This window comes from Ambystoma mexicanum, chromosome 7q (genome assembly GCF_040938575.1).
Source record: "Ambystoma mexicanum isolate Mex_15411 chromosome 7q, UKY_AmexF1_1, whole genome shotgun sequence".
Lineage (NCBI taxonomy): Eukaryota > Metazoa > Chordata > Amphibia > Caudata > Ambystomatidae > Ambystoma > Ambystoma mexicanum.
Window position 1 is genome coordinate 1,025,600,965 of NC_090941.1, and position 19,872 is coordinate 1,025,620,836.

General features: G+C 44.2%; 1 protein-coding gene across 2 annotated transcripts in view; it reads right to left on the reverse strand.

Annotated features, from left to right (window-relative positions):
* Positions 1-400: 400 nt before the first annotated feature.
* The window catches only part of LRRC51 (leucine rich repeat containing 51), a 142,041-nt gene continuing 122,569 nt past the window's right edge, over positions 401-19,872 (reverse strand). For both annotated transcript variants that reach the window (XM_069640306.1, XM_069640307.1), the window contains exon 5: positions 401-1,620. In XM_069640306.1, coding sequence (XP_069496407.1) covers positions 1,482-1,620 — 139 coding nt within the window. In that variant the 3' untranslated portion in view covers positions 401-1,481. The remainder of the gene's footprint in view (positions 1,621-19,872) is intronic.

Sequence of the window (19,872 nt, forward strand, 5' to 3'; positions counted from 1 at the left end):
GTTGGACCAAAGAGTACTTTGCTTCTAAGGAGCAGTTCACAGATCCAATTGTGGGGATCATTTGTTTGCAAGTACTGTTGACGTTCAGGATCAATGACAAAGAAAGAGGAAGGGACCTGGGGCTGAAGACTCTTATACCTCAGGCAGAGTACTGATAGGTGGAGAGGGGAAGGTCAGGACTACCAAAGCACAGAGGATAATAGGGCTTGTGGTTCCCTTGGAACTTTTCTTAAACATTTCCTAAACTTTGCATTCGAACTTTAAACATGTCTGTTTGATTTTTCCACGAAGGCATGTAGTAAAAACCATAAATTCTCAGTTTAAAGGTTAATGCAGTAATAAAGAACGTATAGCACAATGCTCACCTCCTTGTCTTTTATAGAACGAAGACTTCCTGAGCTATCGGCGTGGGCAATCTTTATTATTCAACAAGAGTGACGTAAAAAAGGAATTATTCTTTTTGCACACGATTAGCTATGGTTTTTCGACCACCAATGAGGCTCTTCCTGTGGTTTTACTTGATCCAGTACCTCTTAGCCTTTTCACGGTTATATTCCCTGCAACAGAACCATTGTCAGCACTTACTTCTGTCAGAAAGTATAAATGTTGATTAGAAGAAAAGCAGATTATACATACGTAGTGGAGCATTAAACAAAAAGTTCAAACTGTCCTTCTATACCCTCCCCTCACAATGTCTGAATATTGCTTGGTCTTAAGACATCATTTTTTTTTTCTTCGCAATTTAGGGAGTTGCTACTTCGGTTGGGAGAGGTCTTGGTTCTCCAGTCATGAGGAGAAGATACAGTGGATACACAATGATCTGGCCAAGAGAATGGAAAGGACCCAAGATGGCTGCCACAAGCAAAAAGGGAAAGAATCACAGATGCAGGAACCCTAGTAAAAAATCATGGTGTTAGTAACATTCCGGTTATAAAAATCCATTGAACCAAAGTAGAAGAAAATAAATGTACTAATGGGGTGCTGCAGGAAAGTGCACCCTTAGATTGTAAGAACAGGTTTACATTTGATCTTCTTTTTCACACAATTTAAATGTTATCATTACTAACCCTAAGAACAAATTTCAATGATCCTTTATGTTCTACTTTGCCATCTCTAAGCACTCGGAGCATTTTCCATAGTATACCTTTTTAATTCTAAAAAACGACATGCATCTTGGGGTTCATGCCCAAGTTGCCCCATGTCCCTACACTGGATCGATGTCAGTTAAAAGCAATACCAATCTCGCCTTTCTATGTAGAGGCTCCTGGGGTCGGGTGGAAGAGTCTCATGATTAGGAGGGTTTTAAAGTGGGAGGAATAAAAGCCTGTGTAGCAGGGTAGAACTTAACCTTGGTAAACCTTATTTTCGCAGTCTTGTTCTATGAAACAGTTGTCCGTTTATTCCTAAATGATCACAATGTGATAAGAGGCACACTGCTGGATTGTTTGGAATATCCTTATTGCCTTATGCGACGCACACAATTAGTCTTTCTTCTTTTTCTTCATACGTTTTGATTTCGTAGTCATTCGTTTCCAAGCCTCTGCGTTGGCCCGGTCCTGTTTAGTTACCCCACTGAAGTCGAAGGATTTCAGGCCTGGAAGCAGACTGATGACGTAACTTCTAAAACGAAAAGAGGGGTCAACATTAGCACATTGGGACCAGACCTGCCACTGTTGTATCTGTTTTAACAATTTGTCATGATAGCAAACAAGGATGCTCAAACTCTTTATAAATGTAGCTAAAATAACATTTGATCAAATTCAATGTTTGCTTGCTAGTATGCATGGGAAACTTGAAAGGGACAGATGGGTATGAAAAGCAGTTATGTGTGGGGGGATAATTTACAGGTTAACAAAGTATTTATGAAAGCATCACATCTTTATTCCCATTAAGTCATTCCCTTTCTGCTAATGTATTTGTTATTGATGATCTGTTAGTAGGTACCCAGGTTTCAGCTACCGATTAACGTAGCCTTATCTTTCTGTACATTTCATCTTGTCTCACAATGGCCTTGGCTATCCTGCTTTGAGTACATTTGCAATCCATGTCAACTATAAAATGCAGCTTTAACAGTATATCAATCTAATGAACAGTGTCCACCATCACAAAACGTTGATTGTTGAGATGCAGTTGTGTACTGGCGAACCATGTTTCTATAACAGATTAGCATCAGAGTACCACTTTTGGAGCGTGTATGGCCCTCTAAGGCATTATGGTAACATGCAGAAATTCCTTTGGAAAGGCCTCAAGGAGCAAACGGAGAGTTTCAAAATGCTAAAGATGTGTGCTATATAGAATATAAATATGGTTTATATTACATGATGCAACAAGTATTCAAAATGTGTACTCAATGTCAATATATTGGGCCTAATTACAAGTATGACGGTGCAGGAAGAAATTGGCGGTAGTGGAATTACTGCCACTTTTCCAGCACTGCCATACTATATGGCCCTGGAGTCAGGGATTTACCTCCAGCATCATGGTGGAGGTAAATCCTCCTGCTGAAAACCGGAGGAATGAATGCCGTTTTAATTCCACCAAAAATGTCCCATAGAGTCCAATGGACTCTATAAAAATGGGGATAAACTGCCACTTGTAATCCAGCGGTAATTCTGCCAGACCAAGTGGTGGTAACGGTAATTCCGTTGTGTGGTATTCCGGCAGATTTACTGCTTGAATACTTCCCAACTCGTAATGAGGCCCATAGTCTTGGTCTGCTGTTATCCTATAGAAGACAATGACCCTCATTACAAGTTTGGCGGTAAAGATGGTGGTAATTTTTTCTTGTCAAATTACTGTTACTGCTGTGGTGTTCGGCGGTATGGCCACCGAATCACGAGTAAGTGGGTACGCACAGAATTACAGTTACCGTTGTTTATTTGCCGCTAATTCTGCAAGAGGAATATTAGCGCCAGCGGAAACAGCGTCATCGCTGGAAAAGGAAGCACTGTGGCGGCCCTCATTAAAAACACAATCCATTCAATATTTATCTGTAGGAGTGCCACCAATCCCCAGAGGAAAGGCGAATCATGTCTGGAGGGAAAGGCAAGGGGAAGGTGCCAGAAATGCGGATGAGGAAGCCTACATTTAATGACCAGGAGCGGACTGTCCTAATGCAGCAGGTGGTGTCTGTGGTGGGTCAGAAGAAGGACACAGACACTGTTTGGACATGTTCAAGGGTTTTTGTTAAAGAATAAGAATGAGGTCTATCTCTCCCTATTTCTATGGGGGTGTTACCTACTGTGAGGAGTCAGAAATGCGAGGCGGACAAGTAGATATAGGATTTTCACAAGTAGCCATTTTATTAAATAACAAGGGTGTGATAAACGCCTCACTATCCCTAACCTAAACAGGGTTTCCCTGCCTATCAAACTAAGACTAAAGGAATCTGTCCCTCACTCTTATACATACATTAAACTTATAAAGGTAGAATATGGCCATTCAGGTTAAACAAAAATAACAGTTATATTCAAAGATAACATTTCTAACCATGTATCCTTGTAACCAGGGGCGGATCCCCTTCGCCAGGTTTAAAGCAGGATTTTCCAAATCCAGGTTCCAAATAAGAAAGTTATTTTTAGTAGTCAAGCTCTGCTCTGAATACAACACAAAGTTCTTCTCACTCCAAAAGTCTCACTTGGCATTTAGATTATCTTCTGCTTGAACACAATGCATCACTCTTCAAAAGGACTGTCCAAAGATTCCACACAACAAAAAAGACTTTGGGCCTCATTACGAGTCCGGCGGTAACTGAGCCGGAAAAACAGGCAGGTTACCGCCGGACTCGTATTACCATTCCGCCTCCGTGATTCCCAGAATTACTGGGGCATTACGACCCCGGTGACCCAGGAATTCCAGAGGCAGAATTCAGTAAATCCCCATTCCCATTGAGTGCCATCTCGTGATGGTGCCGGTGTTTCCACGTCCGCCTGCAGGCGGGTGGTGTTAAACCCGCCAGGTCAGACCTGGCGGGAATGACACCTACGCCTGCAGAACTCGAGATCACCCGGTATGGAAACAACGGTGGCCGCAGGTCTACCACCACCGTTATTTCCATACCGGGTGACTCGTAATGAGGCCCTTTGTCTTTATACTTATAGTCAATATTTCAATATATCTTCTTTTCTTTGAAAAACAAATACTTTCACAATTCTTCTTCATCAACAACAATGTTTTGTCAGGATGGTTTTACCACCATTCATCATAACAAAGTAATGGCCTTTCCATTTTCTTTCCACCACAATTCAGTACTTCAGTGTCTTCCTCCTGGTCCACTAACCTGTCAGGACTACCACTAATAATCCTTTTCCTGGTATACTCGACTGCCAGGACAAAACCCCCTAACACTACTACTACTACTACTCTTTGCAAGGCCCTATGTCTTATGATCTACCCCCAAATATTGCCACACCTTTTTCCTTTCAGGGAGTAACGGAAATGGCAGCCATTCTGGCCAGTCTTAAGCCTACTACTTGCAAGGGAGCTATCTGCCCAGCAGTGACGGTTAAAGCCTGTGTAGCTCAGCTACTGCCTATAATAACCAAGTTTGTCAACTGCTCCTTTTAAGAGGATGATGTACCTGGGGTTATCAAATAGGCATGGATCTCCCGCTGCTGAAGAAACCATCTCTTGACCAAGCTTTACCAGAGAACTATCGCCCGATTACAAACATCCCTTTTCTCCTCAAAATTCTGAATAGGGTGGCATTTATTCAGATTAAGGACTTTCTGGAAACGCATAACCTTCTTGGCCACAGACAGTCAGACCTACGAAAATCACATGCCACTGAATCCACCCTCTTGGATCTGAAATCAAATATCCCACAATCCTTTGAGAAAGGCAGTACAGTTATGCTCATGTTATTAGATCTATCATCTGCTTTTGATGTAGTGGGCCACGACATACTGATACAGAGACTCTGTGACACTGCGGTTTTCTCCCCCAACGCACCAAAATGGGTCAAATTCTTCCTCTCTGGCCGGATGGCTAAAGTATACTGTAACAAGGCCCTTGTAGAGAGTTAACTGGTGACATGCGTGGTGCCAGAGGGTGCGTGCATCTTCCCCGCTCGGTTTAACGTCTTTACTATTCCCCTTTTTAACATGTTGGATAGGGAGTTCGCCCTGTTTGCCAACTACGCTGACGACACCCAGTGTCTGATCCGCCTGACTGAGGACAATACCAAAGACACAATCTCCTTTAACCAGGTGTTTGGTCTCATTGAATCCTGGATGAAGAATAATGGGCTAGCACTTAACGGCAAGAAGACTGAGTTGATGATGATGATGATGATTGTAGGGACTGCCGGCCAGACAAAGAAACTGGGGGATGAATATCAAGCTTTTGTCAAAGTTGTTGGCCCAAATTAGACCATTCCTTAGTAAATCCAACTGAACAGCAATCGCGAGAGCGATTGTTGGGGCCCGCATTGACTACTGCCCTAGCCTTCTTCAAGGCATTGGAAAAGGGCAACTTGCAAGACTCCAGGTCATCCAGAATAACACAGTGAGAGTGGTGGAGGGTCTCAAACAATCAGATCACGTCTCCACTGCCAGGATAAATCTCCACTGGCTCCCAGTGGAAAAGAAAGTGATCTTCCGTACATTCGGTCTTGTACATCAAAGTCTCCACAGAAACATTCCAAGTCATCTCGCCCAGAAATTGGCCCGATTGCCAGAGAGATCTAACAACTCCAATCTCCTGCTCATTCCCAAGGTAAGATTGGCCATGGTTGCACAGAACTCCTTTGCCCACACAGCTCCCAGGCTATGGAATTACCTTCCGCCTGACCTGAGGGCTTGTAGCAGCTTTCTGAAATTCTTAGCACTTAAGACACTTCTTTTCTGCTAGTTACCTCGTCCCACACCTGCCTCGCCTGCTCGTCCTAATCTTTTTTGTTCTTATATGTGTGTCCTTGCACTCTAATGCCTACAGGCCTTGTCAATGCGCATTTTAAATAAATACAAGTACTCTGTGGTGAGGCTTGCTTCAAACTTTAGAAGGGTCTTTGACTTTCAACAACACTGAAATTCACAACTTCTTCTGTGAGGATGCAATACACTTTGGTTATGTTTGTTCCACTGATTTGTTTGCCACATGCAATGTAAGTTATGTTCCTATCCTCCTTGATACTTTACACAAGGAGGGCTTCTCTCCTGCCATTTTTGATTTCCTACTTTCACACCAATCCTCACAAAGACCCTACCTAAAGTCTCCTCCCAGGTGACCAGAGGAAGGCAGCCACTACCAGATCTTAACCCTTGGGTTGGTATTAGCCAGGAGGATCACCTGGGAGGAGAATGGCCCCACAGAAATAGGAGGTCTTTGTTGGGAAAGACGCAGTATTTGTCTTCCTCAGAGGGAGAGATTTCTGCAATGCAGGAATATGTAATGGCTTGTTGTCAAAACTATCCATCCTGGGGGTTGTGAAAACTGTCAATCATTTATCAGGAGTAAGGCTCTCCTTTATAAAGTTGCCCACGTCTATAGTGATAAAAGCTCTTGTAGTCAACAGGAGAATGATAAATCTATCTAAGACCCCCCTCAGGTGGAGGCCATCAGGAAGAGGAGGAGGAGTAGTAGCAGCAGTAGGGGACGTTGTGGAAGGTGGAATGCTTGCAGAGACTCCATGTTGCAGTGACAGCAGAAGAAGAAGAAAAGCAGATACGCCAGAGACGCTATTTGCAGAGCAGACAATGGTCCAGAGAGAGTCTCTCACTTCGATGGCCTTGCATGCAGAGGTTGCATGGTAGGAAGATTTGCTGTGAAAAGCTTTTGCCTCTTTGATGGCCTTGAATGCAGAGGATTTGTGGCGGGAAGCGTCAATTTGAAAAGCTTTCCCCATTTTAACTTGTACTCTGGTGGCAGGCGAGCACCGGAGTGTTCTTGGAGCGAGGAACGCTCCTCTTCCGACCGGCACGGGCCACGGGAAGTGAAAGGAAGCAGGTTGCCGTGCAGAACGCACTGGAGGAAGCAGTAGGCACTACGGTACGCTGAGCAAGCGGACGCATCTGCAGCAACAAGTGAGTTCACTAATATTGTGTAAACCTGGAACCCTCCATAATCGCCCGCAGTCATAAATGCTAGTTTTGAATACCAAACTGATATAAAAAAGTTTAAGTGGCAGAATAAGAAATCTGGAAACAGACAAGAAGGTTATTATTGTACTTATAAAAAGTTGAAGTAATTGCCGAAGCCAAAAGACAGCAATATTAAAAGAAGGTAACAATAATCACCATTGCCAAATCCAAGAAAGGGCAATGTTAAAGCAAGTTGACAATAACCATCATTGCCAAAGCCAAGAGAGGGCAATACTAAAGCAAGTTAACAAGAATCACCATCATTATCAAAACCAAGAGAAGGCAATTAAGAAGCAAGCTGATTGCAACCCCTATTGCCAGAGTGAGAAAGAGGCAATAGTTGGAAAAGACCTAAACATCATTGTCTAGGCCAAAAAACAAGGGTGAGAGAAAGTCATTATCAGCATTTGGTCGATGTAAGAGTGAGAAAACAAGAGTGGCAGAAGAGCAGCCGTCCTGATAGAAAGCATTCAGGAGGAGAGGAGTATAACCTGAATTGCACGTGGCAATCAGAAGAGTGGAACAAACAGCACCAGTGTGCATCATGTCTTGCCAGAAGTAGTAGTCAGTACTGATGTTGTTTAAAGTCAGAAGACTACTAAACTAATTGAAGTACACTTTACCACAGAAGAACTTGTAGCAGTGTTAGGAGCTTTTTGACCTGGCAAGCGAGTATACCAGGGCACGGACTTTGTAGTGGTAGTCCTGGCAGGTGAGTGGATCAGGGAGATGTCATTGTAGTACTGTGTTGTGGTTAAAGTCTGTGAAGAAGAAGAGGAAGTGGCAAGACCACTAAAGTATTTTGTGAACTGTTGTGGCATCATCCTGACAAAACCTTGTTGTCGATACTGATGAATTGTGGAAGTATTTTGTTTTCAAAGAAGAAGTTGTGTTGAACTCTTTGCTACAAGGGGAGAGTCAAAGACTTGTTGTCTAGTTGAACTGTTGGTCAAAGTCCAAGTGAAAGACTTTTGCAGCGAGAAGAACTTTATAATAAAAAATTAGTTGCAAAATGGATCTTTTCTATTTTTAACTGTTGGTTGAAAAGCCTGTTTTGAATCTGGGGAAGGGGATCTCACCCAGGTTACAGGGAGAAACAGTTAAGTTTATGTTGGACATAACTATTATTGTTGTTATATTTGAATTGCCATATATTCCCTTTATAAGTTTGTTCTATGAATAAGTGTGAGGGACAGATTCCTTTTGTTAGTGTTTTGTTTAGTTTATTTTGATAGGCAGGCAAATCCTCTTCAGGGTAAGGCTAGTGACGCATTTATCAAACCCTTTTGAGTTAATAAAATGGCATCTTATGGAAAGCCTTTACCAAGTTGTCCACCCCACATTTCTGACCCCCTCAAACCTTCTGCTTAGGCAATGCTGGTTGTTGTCTTGCTCAAATATTTCCTCTTCTTTACTTTGTTAATGATGGTAACAGTCCTCCTTAAGTGTTGCTCTCTTTACTTTGACAATGAGGGTTACTATCTTGGTTTAATATTCAATATTGGCCCCGCTTTGCTTTGGTAATGATAGTTGTGACCTTTCTTCTCTTGCTTTCTTTCAAAATGAGTATAACACCAGTATAGCTTTCTTTCATTAGTTCGGTATTAAAAATGTTTGGAAGCAGTCAGCGGTCGACTACAGAGCGTCCCGGGGTTACCTAACAACGGCCAAACCCACCAGTCATTATTTTACGCGTCCGCTCGATCTGCTGCTGCACCTTCTCCTTCTTCTGTCGGTTCCTGAACGTTCAGGAAAGGAGCCTGCCTTGCTCCTTGTGCACTCTGGTGCTCGCCAGCCACCGGAACAGGGCACACATAAGGAGAACTCTCTCCCACAAAACAGCCTGTCAAAGCACTGCTTCCTGCTTTGGGACCTCTGCACTTCAGGTTTCCAACTTCAAAGACCCTCTCAGGACCGCAATCCGTTTCAAACATAGCAGCGTTTCGGGTGTCTTTGTTTCTCTGCCTCTGATGCTCCGACTGACGCCGGCCACTTCTTCTAATGGCCTGCACCTGAAGGGGCTTTAAATATTTAATTCTTGAGGTGATCATGACAACTAAGCTAAATGACTACCACTATAAGGGGGCTCCCCTTTTGGGAAAAGTGACAAATTCCCTCAATTCGTCACATTACCCATTCAGAGGAGTTGTATGGGTCCCAACAGCGGATGACCAACCAGCAGCAGAAGAATGCCATCTGGGCGGACATAAGGGACATAGTCGTGGCAGTAGGCCATATCCCACTGGACACCGAGGACACGAAGAGGTGGAACAACCTCAAGGCATGTGTCCACACCTTCATTTCCTTTCATTGTAGGGAGCCAGCTGTCATAGGTGGAGGAACAGTAAACCTGCTGCAGCTGACCCCATGGGAGGAGACAGTCAGCAGCATTCTCCAAATGGTGGGCTTAGATTCGGCAGAGGTCTGAGCCAGCAGCTAGGGGGAACCTGGTGAGTACATGAGTGAATGATGGACCTATTGCAGAACAAACGACCCCAATAGCATCTTGACATATACACACTTCCATGCATCCAGGTGACAGTAACCCTGACAATGCATGACCCATCTATGTGACAGCACATGCCATTACATGAGTCAATAAAGCGTGAAACCCCCCCCTTAAACTCCCACCAAGTAGGATGACTAGGGCATGACGTAGAACACAACCACCATCGAACTGCAAGTAACCAGGAATGTCACACATCTGAATGATACATCACAAACACCCCTTGACCGCACACCAGTCGCCCATGCACAGACACCTCAACCAAACTGGTTCCAAACATGTAGCGCATGTCAAGCAATGAACACCACTTGACGTGTCTCAAACTAGCAATCACTGCAACAGACCAGTAGCTGGGAGGCCCCCATGGAGACTGTGTCCAACCTAATGTAGTTATCACACCTAGCAGGGCATGCCTCAGCTGATAGTACTACAGGATACACAAGCAACAGCTGTCCTGCCCTACTTGTGCACACGTGACCCCGTAAGTAAATGATGCACATGACTGCACTGTCAAGCAAGGAAGAACCCCACACTGACCAAATGCATGCAGATCAATCAATGAAGTAAACTTCCATACTGTCAGACACATGCAGTATGCCCCCCTGGAGGCCTAGCACCCTGCAACACCATGCTACACACAACACTACATGACAACATACCTTACACATGTCCATCAAGGTATTGATGCACACTTTCATGTCTCCCAACAGGCACACAAGACACCCAGGAACCCTTGTAAGGTACCAGTACTTCTGGCACACCTGCACCAGCAAGTGCTGCAAAGGCCACAGGCCATGCCTCAGCCAGGAATGGGAGTGTCATAAAAACACCCCAGTCCAAGGGAAAATAGCTGGCACCTCCATGGGCACTGGCACACCGGCCACAATTCCACCATCTACTCTGGCAATGATGGCGGTTGCAGCTCCACCCGCAACTGAGGTGCCCCTAACCCCCTCACTGCTGCGGTCTCAGGGGTACAACACACCCGCTCAAGTGCTGACGTCATCCATGCATGGAGCCACTGCCATCATGCAATCTGAGTATGTCTCCACTGACTCCAGTCCTGCTGGTTCAACTGAGAGGCACTTCTCACTGGACTTCCCTCCCGCCCCCCATAAGCAACATCTCGCCCATGCAGTCCTCCCCCTCCTCCTCCTCCTTGTCATCTCACCGTGCCCATCACTTCGACCACTCAAACGACACTGATGACCACACGGAGCACTCAGGCCGGGCATCCAGCAACGAGGGTATGGGGATCCGACCATCTCCTGGGCCAGTGCAGGGCACACATTGCAAGCCATTTGGGAGTGGCTGGGCAGGATTGAGCAGCGGAAGGCAGAAATGCATGCCGTCGCCCAGGAGCAATTGGGCCATTCGCAGGCCATACGCAGGCCATACGCAATGAAATTCAGGGTGCCTCCAGGCGGGTGGCCACTTGAATTGACCTTCTGTACCGGCATGCAGTACATTCAAATGCCACTAAAACCCTTGTCAGACAGAGGGTGAGGGAACTTGCAGAACAAATCTCAGCCTCACATGAAACCATGGACAAGGGCATCAATATGACCATGCAATACTTCCGAGGCAGTGAGTCAGTGAGCTCTGTGTCTGCCACCCCTACAAAAGGATCATTTCAGTGCTGGACTGCCCTTGGTCAGCACAAAGACTGATCTGCAGGGATAATTCTCCTCTGTGAAAGGGACAGTGAGCTCAAGACTTGTTTGAGACTCTCCCGGGGGCCATCCACCCAAGAACAGGTCAATGGGCCGTGTTCGTGCTAGTAGAGGGACTCCCAGAACCCCCCCTTGTAAAACCATTTATGGTAGTGGTGCTAATTCTGCTGGCGGAATTAGCCCCAACACTAATTCCAGTGAATCTCAGTGATAATTTCGCTGGTGGAATTAACAAGTTTCTGGAAATCATAATTCGGCGGGGTGGTAAAAGTGGCAGAAATTCCATTACTGCCACTTTTCCCACTTACCGCCGAACTCGTAATGAAGGCCAATAAGTTGTACTTCAACATTTTGATAGGGTTTGCCTCCACTATACATTTTACTGAGGTAGTGGTGATAGTTTGGTGCGTATCCTAAACGTTCACCAAAAACAAAGAATCGTACCTCAGCAGAAATCCATATTGAACAATTAAAAACAAAAGGCAAAGAGAATATAGAACCAAGGATAGGAAGATATTCTCCATACAAAAATACTTTAGTGGCACTGTCCAGCCTTCTACTGTGCTCAAGGGGTTGTCAGGACAACAGATTCTCTATAGTGGACAGATCAGATCACTTGCAACACTGTCAGACAGTCCTGGCTTTTCAGCTAAGAGCATTTCCCGTTTGGACTACTTTTCCCAAAAACACATACAGGCTTACAAATCCTGCACTGGAAAGTGTCGTTGGATAAAAAGATTGGTGCACATGGTATAGCAACTTGGCAGCTTTGGGACTCAGAAGGAACAGGTGCAACTGTTGAGGCAAGATGCAAAGATCGGCATTAAAAGTTTTATTTTCAATACAGCAAACAGAAACAAAGTATAACAGCCAGTCAAATACTTGACATAAGAATAAAACATAAGCATTCCAAACAACTGGGAAATAACAGTAATGGATGGTCCAACAACATTTAACTACTGAAGGTAAGGGAAAGAAGAGAAAAACAAAGGAAAAAGAAAAGAATAAAAGTCAGTAAGAGTTCATAAACAATGAATCCAATTTCAATTAATTTCAATAATCAGACATAAGGATTTTGTGAAGCATCACACAGCAACTTGGAAGGAGCATAATGATTCCTAAAGCAATGGTAGCGATAAAGTGCATGAAAAGTGAATGTTTAAATGTAATCATACATCACCCATATAAATCAAGGAAGCTTCCCCATATGTCCCAGAACTTGTCAATGTCACCTGCATTTTGATGGACGGCTTTCTCGTAGGTAGAAATAGTCAGCAGCTCTTCCACCCAGTCAGAGATACAGAAGGAGCTGCTTGATTTCCAGGATCGCAAAGTCATCTTGTTAGCGACCATGCAAGCTCAGAGTAACCACATTTTTATTGCTGAATGAGTCTTCTTCCACCAAAGACACATCACCCAGAAGCAACAGTGAGGCAACCGTGGGGACAGTAGAGCATAGAACCAAACCTAATCTCTCACATACACCCTCCCAGAAAGTAGTAGGTCTTTGGACAAACCCAGATTAAGTGATTGAGGGTGCCTCTCACGTTTTTTGCACTTCCATCAAAGCTCGTTCTCCAAGAGTTGTCTTTTGAATACACTTACGGGCGTCCAGTAAGATCTAAAGAGCAGCTTTGTCTGCTAGGCTCTAAGGCTCCAGTCCAGACTCATCAGGCGTGTATGCCCACAGCACCGTTGCCAACATCTTAGATCAACATCTTCTCCCAGTTCTCCAGTCCATATGACTGGCAACCTCGGGTCTCCCTTATGGCAAGCTTTTAGAAATCCATACATTGTAGCTGCTGGTCTGCAGGTCTGACCAGGCGGCATTCTGAGTTGTCAGTTGAGACACATCCAAACTTGCTGTAATAATGTTCTTTAATCTCCTGTATTCTGCAAACGTGCATTCTGACATGTTAAATGACAGACTCAGCTGTGCATATGAGATCCAATTGCCCTCCTCAAACAGATCTTTAAGATATTTTATGCCCGTAATAAACCATTTTGGCCAAAAAAGGACATTACCTTGATATTTCAATATTTCAGTGCCGGATTAAGCCAGATGGAGGCATCGGGGAATAAATAAGGCTCTGCATGCATGCGTTTAGAAATACCATGCCAACAGTCCTGCAAGAATCCGGTCAATGGATTACTCCCTTTTGATGCATTTTTCTTGATCGTCAGTAGAGCTTTGGGATCCAGCTGCAACACTGTATAGCACTCCCAAGTTAAATAATGTGGTTGCTCCTTGTCTGTGTCGATGATCTTGCATAGATGGCGAGTAGCAAATGACAGATGGTAATCAGCGAAGTTTGGCAAGTTCATTCCCCCTTGCTTTAAGAGGAGTTGCATTTTCCACATTGCAAGCCTTGGCGGTTTTCCATCCCAAATGAACTTTTGCACGATTCTGTCGATTTCTTTGAAATGTTGACCTGATATTTTGATCAGGAGCATAGATAAAATATAATTCACCCGTGGTGCCAGATTCATTTTTATACAATTGATCTTCCCCCACGTGGACAATTTCAAAAGTCCCCATCTATCCAGGTCAGATTTGAGTTTTGGTAAAAACATTGCAAAATTCATTGATGGTAACTTTACCACCTGTTGACCGATCCAGATGCCCAGATATTTCATCCTTTCCGGGCACCAAGTGAACTGAAATTGAGCACATGTGTACCGCTGGCAGAGATTATTTACTGGGATAATTTCTGACTTAATCCAATTCACCTTATAACCAGAGCTTCAGAATATTGCTGGATATCTCACATCATATGAAGTATGCAATTTGCAGGTTCCTGAACGGCAAACAGAAGATCATCTGCGTAGAGCCAGATTTGGTTCTCACGATCACTCCTAATTATTGGTTGAAGATTGACATCAGCTCTCAATAGTACTGCCAATGGCTCCATTGATAAAATTAATATTAGAGGCGAGAGCGAGCATCCTTGTCGAGTACCCCTGTGAAGTTGGAAAGCATCTGAAATGAGGCCATTCGTCAGCACACTTGCAGATGGATTAGTGTATAATAGCCGTACCCAACGCTTAAAATCCTGTCCAAATTTCATTCTAGCTAGACACGAGAACAAGAAGGCCCACTCCACACGGTCAAACGCCTTATCCGCGTCTAACGAGATCACTGCATTGGCAATTGACTGTGTCCCTTCTCAATTGATAGCAAGAGGCGCTTCATGTTGTCAGCCACTGCCCTCCCTGCGACAAAAAACCGATCGGGTTTTTATGGACAAATGATGTTATAACTGTTTCCAATCACACAGCTAAAGATTTTGCTAAAATCTTGCAGTCAGTATTTATTAGGCTGATTGGCCTGTAGTTTTCGCATCTGGTAACCGATCTATCTTTCATCTTCAGAACCGTTATTAAAGAATGGCGCGTCGTATCTGGCAATGAGCCAGTATCAAAAGCGTTGTTGTAAACATCAAATAGAAGCTTTAAGGCAGAATCAGGCAGGATCTTGTAAAATTCAGTAGGCAGTCCATCCGTACCAGGTGATTTACCACAGTTAGTTTTGAAATGGCCAGGCGAATATCCTCTATATCAAATCCTCCTTCAAGACTTGCCACCTGGTCATCTGACAGTTGAGACAAGTTTAATGAGTTCAGGAAGTTTTCCATCGCAACATCTTCACATGTCAGGTCAGATCTGTAGAGCCTTTCATAGAATTTATGAAATAACATGTTTATCTCTTTTTATTGTGTCTTCAGGATATTGTTTGGCCCTCTAACTGCAGTAATAAAGCGATCACTTTTGGCCATTTTTAGTCTGTGCGCCAAGCGTTTGCCTGCTTTCTCACCATTTCCAAAGTAGTTGATTATGCCCTATTCAGGCAGAGAGTCTACCTGGTCGGTTATTGGCTTGTTCAATTCAAATTTTGCATTCCTCAACTCAGTCTTAGTTTCATACCGGCTTGCAGCAAAGTGTTTGTCTAGATGCTTTGCATCAGCAGACAACCTTTGGACTTCTTTAGCCTTCAATCTCCTTTGCTTACCAGTTTTTGACATCAGCACACCACGGATAAAGCATTTAATTGCTTCTAGACTGTGGAGACTGCAACATCACCAGTCTTATTAGTTTGAATAAAGCTTTCAATTTCTTCCACAACTTCATCTCGAATATGTTCATTTTTCAGAATGTTAGAATTCATTCTCCATCTTGATGATTTGATTGGAGTATGTTGCAATGAAAGACGCAGGGATACAGGCGTGTGGTCTGATATGGCAATGAGACCGATATTTGAATCATAACAACTTGAAGTCACTTGTCCAGAGGTCAAGAAAAAGTCAATCCGGGAGCAGGTATCATGACACAGTGAGTGAAAACTGTAGTCTCGATCAGACGGGTGTTCTAAGCGCCATATGTTCGCCAAGTTGAATTCATTCATCAGACACTCTAAAGACCTGCTCTTTTTTGGAATGTGTGTACTGTCGCCATTCGAGCGATCTAAGGCTGGATCCAATACCTGGTTGAAATCACTGGCCAACACAAAACTACCCGTCCTTTATCCGCCTTACTTGAGATGATTGATTTGGGCAGATTTTTCTTGACGAGTATTGAAGCACCTCTTTTGTTGGATGAATATGTTGAGAAAAAAGGTTTGACCGACCCATCCCAGTTGAAGCTTCTCTGCCTCATTACATTCCAGATGTGTCTGCTAGAGGAGAGCAATGTCACAGGCAGGAAGATGTCCTCAGATGAGAGAAGACATTGGTCAGTTTCACAACAGTCTTTAAGCTATTAACATTCCATGAAACAAAGTTAAGGTGATTCACAGTTTGAAGAATCACAACGCAAAAAACAAACTTTATTCTGGCAACAGTGGCCAGGAAGAGCAAATGATACATGTGATTATGCTGCTGGTAAGGACTCCAAACTTTGAAGGTCACCTTGAAGCCTCAATGTATAGGATACAGTTTGCCCTGAAAGTATCCCTGTTGATCGATGCTCAGATAATGATTAACTACTGCATTATTGGTGACGCTGGGGCCTAAAAAAAAAATCACACTATTAACAGAACATTGGCATCTGAGAAGAGGAACATGGTATATATTTCTAGTACAGGTTAACGTTGCCACATACAATCACTACAGCAATCCAGATATTGACACGCTACCCTCAAGACAAAGAACCTCAATATATGGAAGCAGAACGTTATCTTACAAGACTTTTACATTATGTCAAATCACAATCGGAGTGGTGCCAGACACCTAGCTTGTCTGGCGTCTGGGCTACTGTGGCTCCGGCCCGGGTATCCAGACATTAGTTTGAGGCGGAAAAGAAGTAGGGAGAAGATATGAGGATGGGAAATCAGTGACATGGAACAAATGCAAGGATGGGGTCATGTAGAAGGGGAAAAGGAATGTTTTGTGATAACTTGGCTGCATGTGGATCCATTAGAGTGGACCATTGATCAGAACTGTTGAAAGAATGGTGTGGTCTAAGCGGGCTTGGCATCAAGTGGCATGTCTACGTGCAGCATTTTAGAGGAGTAATATTTCATAACACAAGGTGTCCAGTTGCATGATGGGCTCTGGCTGCCTATTTAAATCATGGTGGCGTTTTGATCCAGAATTACCTTTGACATGTTTCCATGGGAAGAACTCTGTATGAGTAATTCAGGGCTGCTAAGAAGGGAGGCTGATGTGAACCAGTCTAAAATACACTGCATGAAAGTTGAATGTAGTTGGAGAACAAAAGGGTAAGGTGGACTGGTATGGACCTGCAGACTCATTCTAGTTTATGCTGAAAGCCTGGGACTCTGAAAGAGGGAATAATAGCATGAAACTCTGATAATATATTGTAAAAGAGTGCAGTCGCTTCACAACTCATTGATCCTGTGGTAGGGGCTGCATGTGATACATGGATGTACCATTTAAGGCTATTGCACGCCTGTTGCTTGCATGGAGAAAACATGCAGCTATAGGCAAATTAATGTATAAAGAAAGTTGGTGGGAAATGCACTTGCAAGTTAACATCAATATAAGTGAATGAAGTATACTGATTTAAGACGGGCCACTCGGCCCTAAAAGATATATAGTAGAAAGAAGTAGCTGACCCCGAAGGTAAGGGTAAGGGCAGCTTTCAGGATGAAAGGGACCTGCCGAGGATATAGGACTGAGGTTTCTGCCAGAGCGGTCATTGAGCAGAGCCAGCAAACCTTTGAAGAATCCTGGGACATTTTGAAGACTAGGCCTCTCTTGGAATAATATGTATGAAAACCACACCTTTCCAACCACTTTGCTTAGCTGCAGTTGCTAGTTAGGTTAACAAGTGGCAGTAGGGTGAAATGAAAAACAACTTCGTTTATTGGACAACCTAATTATGTACAGCACTAAACTGTCTTTAGTCGCCTGGGATCACTTTTAATAACAGGCAGGATTGGTTGTACATCAGACAGGCGAGTTGACTAGTTTCGAAAATCACTGAAAAATTAGAACCTTTTGGGTTTCTACTTTGGAAGTTGTATATTTATTTCTCTGTAGGGCTTGTACCCTTCTCGAACCGCACCTCCAAGCAACACTTTGCTCATACCTCTTTCACACTCCTCCTTGCCCTTTCTACCTTATTATTCACATATTTTCCGACCGTTACTGTTTTGTCAATACCATCCATCAATATCTATGGTCGGTGGGAAATCCATCATAGTGTCACGTTATATTATTTGTCTTTATACTGTGTAGCACTATCAGAGTGATGTTAAAGTGCAGAGCCTTGATCGTGTAGCAGCATATTGTGGCCCCCCCCTAGGGTGGCAGTAAGATTCTGTTCTTTGGGGAGAAAAGGAAACGGGCCAAGGAGAGCTGGAAAGGGGAACAGTGAGAAAAGTCAGGGGGACAACAATGGAAGACATTTAATTCACATGTCTGGAAATAAAATCATACGGATGAGTGCTAGTGATAGTTGGGATTAATGTATAGTTTTCATTGTTTTGACCAGAAGAAAATGTAAGCAACAGTAGGGACCAGAGCTTCTCATCCTGGCCAAAAGAACCTTCATGAGGCCAGTACTAGTTTGGTGGTGATGGAATGTTGTGGGTGCTACTAACCAGATAATCCCATTGGATTCCCTCCTGTTGAAAGCCTGAAGGGGGTTCTGATATAATATAGCCCACTGACGAAGGTGTCGGAGCCAGAAATTGGCTGTGTGCAGAATAAGTGCTGGAGGACACAAAATGAGAGCTTGAAATAAGGATCTTACCCACCCTGAGAAATACCAGATAGGCTTCTGTTGAAAAAGAGAGTAGTGGAACCTGACTCCGCCTGGAGCTCAGTGGCCCCTGAATCCTGATAACACTACCGACACAAGCCTCTCGACATCTCCCAAGTCTCAACCAAATCCCTGGCCAAGAGTCCCGAGGTTCAGAAGGAAGAAATAGCCTCACCCGAGGGAACCCAGTCGTTCACAGCAAGCGAAAGGATGCCTTGACGATCAAGACGGCGGGCCTTAACCCACGGCCTAGGCCCACTTCTGAGGTACAATTCAACTAAGTCCTTGGAAGAACATATCTACAATTTTAGCCATGTTGGCTACAAATAGTTACTTTTCCACGTTGGCCAGGGGGGATGCCAGACCCACAAATCTGCCCCCCCCCCCCAGTTAAATCTCCGCCCTCCCATTGGAGGTCGGAGCAAAAACTTCAATGGCAGGAGAGAACGCGACCACATAACTTACGGGATGCCGGTTGACGCATCTACATCTCACGCCTCTTCCCCAGACACAGCGATACCTTCGCTCCTCACTCCAGATCACTCTACCCTAAGATTCATCTCGCTGAATGTTAGAGGACTAAACTCTCCAGCCAAACGCAAATCCATAGTGAAAAAACTTCAAGACAACAATGCAGCGGTGGCCATGTTACAGGATACCCATTTATTGCCAGCCAACTTCGGGTGGTTACGCTCCCGCCTTTTCCCAAAACAGTTTTGCGCATCTGGGAACACCAAGAAAGGGGGCACTGCTATTCTCTTTAGGAAGGGGTTGGATCCCCAGATACTGGTCACAAAACTCTGCCCGGATGGCCGATTTGTGGTTGTGAAGTGCCTGCTACTTGGACAATTATACTCCATTGTATCTATATATGCTCCGAATACAGCCCAAGCCGCTTTCTATGAAGCCCTATGCTCTACCCTTCCCTCCTTCCTGGAGGGATAAATCATCATTGGCGGCGACTTTAACGGAGTCCCGGACCCCACAAAAGACAAATCCCACCCTCCATCAGCAGAAGCCTTCACCTAGGCCCTGGCACTTCTACAGCTATTCAGAACATTGGAGGTGGTAGACGCATGGAGGGTTCTCCAACCCTCAGAAAAATACTTTTCTTTCTATTCCTACATCCATATAACATTTTCTAGAGTAGATCTCCTCTTGGTTTCCCCCCCAGATCCTCTCGTTGGCCAATGATGTTACCATAGGCCCAAGGATTCTGTCTGACCATGGCCGGGTAACCCTAGAAATCCGGATACAGGAACCATCCCGCCCAACCCAGCGCAGATGGACACTATGATCCAATCCTCAATGAAATGCCGCTTAGGGACTCGATCGCAACTATGATCAGGAACTTCTTCCAGGAAAACCCTACAGCTGACACTTCACCTGC